Genomic DNA, 2,515 nt, shown 5'->3' with positions numbered 1-2,515 from the left:
TGCCTACCTCAGTTTCCCTCGACACAAGACTCGTGCTGCAATGAATTTTGGGTCCTTAACCCAATCCCTTTGACCCCCTGTTTGATTGGTCAGTTGCACAGCTCCACAGCCCTGACCTCTTTGCCTCTTGCCTTGCACCTTCTCAGTTCGAACTGACTCATTCTGGAACAGTTCCAATGCATTTGTGAATTCATCCGACGTCTTGCACGCATTCCTACATACATCATTTGCTGCCGAAAGCAGCGTAGAGTATCTGGACATCTCTGTGAGGTGTGAGCTGCTTGTTTCAGCCCCCTCGTCACTTATTACGCATTCCTTTGCCTGTCGAGTCCACCTATTCATGATGCAGTTTGGAGGGATCCTTTTCAATTCCTCAAATAGCATTGCACGAAACATGTGACAACAAGGCAGGCCGTGTGTTTCCATTTTCAGGCACGAGCACTTCATATGTCGCGTGACCTGTTATACACCACAGTGTAGTACGAGTAATTGTACGGATGCTTCATGAAGTGCACAGCATTTATTCCATCATCCGTGCCATTAATCCTACAAAATAGCCCCTGCTTCTTCATTTCCTCCCGTACCACAACGAAAGTGGACCTAGTAAACACTTCAGCAGCATGTTTTTCCAGCGCCTGCAGCTGTGTCGCACCGAGAAGGGTAGTGTGCTCTGTGACAGCCCGTTGACGCCTCTCTTCATGTCGCAATCGGCCCACCGCCAAGTCATATGTTTCAAGGCACTCAAAAAGCTTCAACTTGGGGGTCAGATGTAATTTTAAGACCTGATGCATTTTCTCGCACCGTTGGGTACTCCGCACTCCTCCGAAAAAGTTGCCTCTCAGGAAAGCCATAGCCCACAGCTCCCTCTTGCGGTACATCTTCTTAACCCATTCGTTATTTTCAAGCCGAAAACGTCTGACAACCGCTGCCCACCTCGTTTCAAAATTAATTGTTGTACAATTCATAAACATGCAGGTCTTGAATGCCTGCAAGAACTCTTTGTCCCTTACATTTGTGGCAGCATTCATTTCCAAATGGAAGCTGCAAAGTCTGTGCTTAGCTGTGGGCATTAATTTTTTAATGCACTTTCGCATTGACTTGTCCCCATCTGTCACAACTGCTATCGGTTTCCTCCTATGCATTGCTTCTAAGAATGTACTTATAACCCAATCATATCCCTCATCTCCTTCCCGAACGATAAAAGCACACGCAAAGATACATGTCGAGTAGTGATTGTTAACCTCACACAACACAACCAATGGAAATCTGTACTGGTTCGTATTATACGTGCTGTCGAACACTAGCACATCCCCAAAACATCTATAGTCGTCTCTACACACGGAATCAGCCCAAAGCAAGCGATTCAGGCGGCCATGGCCATCTACAGAATATTTGAAAAATAAATTCGGATCACTTCGTTGCTTGCCTAACAAGAATGCAAGTGCCGAATCACTGTCCCCATCACCAACTGCTACCTGCCTCTGCCGATTCAGCGCATTGTACATATCTGTTTCATGGAAACCCAGGTTGCGGTATCCGCCAGCCTGTACAGCTAGTAGTCTCATAATGTGACTTGTTCTTATTCCTGCTTGTTGCATAAGTACTGCCTGTTGCAGGTCCGACTTCCCAACCTTTCTATGCGACCTCATGAAACTAACACTTTCAGGACTGCACAAACGATGGCAATGTCCACTAACAAATTGTACAACAACGTACTTTTGTTTCGACTCGTGTAATCGAACCTTCAAATGTGCTTGACAGTTCACTCTTGTTACTGCCTTCGGTTCCCTTATTCGATTGCCTCTGTTCAGGTGTTTTTCAAGTCTTTCGCCTTCCTTATTGCAAAGCCATGACCTCACTCGGACATCGCCTTTCTTATCTTTTCTCTTGCACCCTTTTCGTACCCCAAAACCGGTTGCTCTAGCGTATATCATATAGAATGCTTCTGCCTCTTCAATGCTGTCAAACTCCATGCTACCTACTTCTATATCATCAATACAGTGGAATGCAGCGTTTACATTTGGCCCGTCTTGACCAACAATGTCCCCTACAGCACCCTGCCCTAAAATCCGTTCTGTTCTGCAGTTCGTTGTTGAATGGACAATTTTTAATCTGTTGTCACTTTCTTCACCTTCGGCACTCGCACCAACATCCCGTCTGCTCCATGGATGCCCTTCCACCATTTTCATTCGCAATCCCGTTTGCTTGATGTTACCACTTTTATTGCTAATTCTGCTATGCGGGCTTATTCAACTTTGTTGCGTTCAAAACTGTCTCCAACAAATTTTCCAATTCAACACCACGAATGGAAGACACAAAATGAGATTACGAACCTGTAATAAGCAATACAGGTAATCATTCAGTGCCTTCATAGGTTACGAACATTATCTGATCGACACAAAGTTGTTGACTTCAAAATGTTATGACATGATAATCCCCCAAAAAAGCCCCAAAAAAATTCGCTCTCTCACAATCAATGTAGGTTACAGAAAACACTGGTTCACACTTACGCTCT

General features: G+C 45.0%; 1 protein-coding gene across 1 annotated transcript; it reads right to left on the bottom strand.

Moving 5' to 3' along the window:
• Positions 1 to 443: 443 nt before the first annotated feature.
• On the bottom strand, positions 444 to 2,183 carry LOC113699763 (protein FAR1-RELATED SEQUENCE 5-like). The gene has a single exon (XM_027220110.2). The coding sequence runs from the start codon at positions 2,181 to 2,183 to the stop codon at positions 444 to 446; it is 1,740 nt and encodes a 579-aa protein (XP_027075911.2).
• Between the last annotated feature and the right edge of the window lie 332 nt (positions 2,184 to 2,515).

The sequence above is a fragment of the Coffea arabica genome, chromosome 7c (genome assembly GCF_036785885.1).
Source record: "Coffea arabica cultivar ET-39 chromosome 7c, Coffea Arabica ET-39 HiFi, whole genome shotgun sequence".
Taxonomy (NCBI): Eukaryota; Viridiplantae; Streptophyta; class Magnoliopsida; order Gentianales; family Rubiaceae; genus Coffea; species Coffea arabica.
The sequence above is the reverse complement of the archived record's forward strand: the minus strand, read 5'-3'. Positions and strand labels throughout refer to the sequence as shown.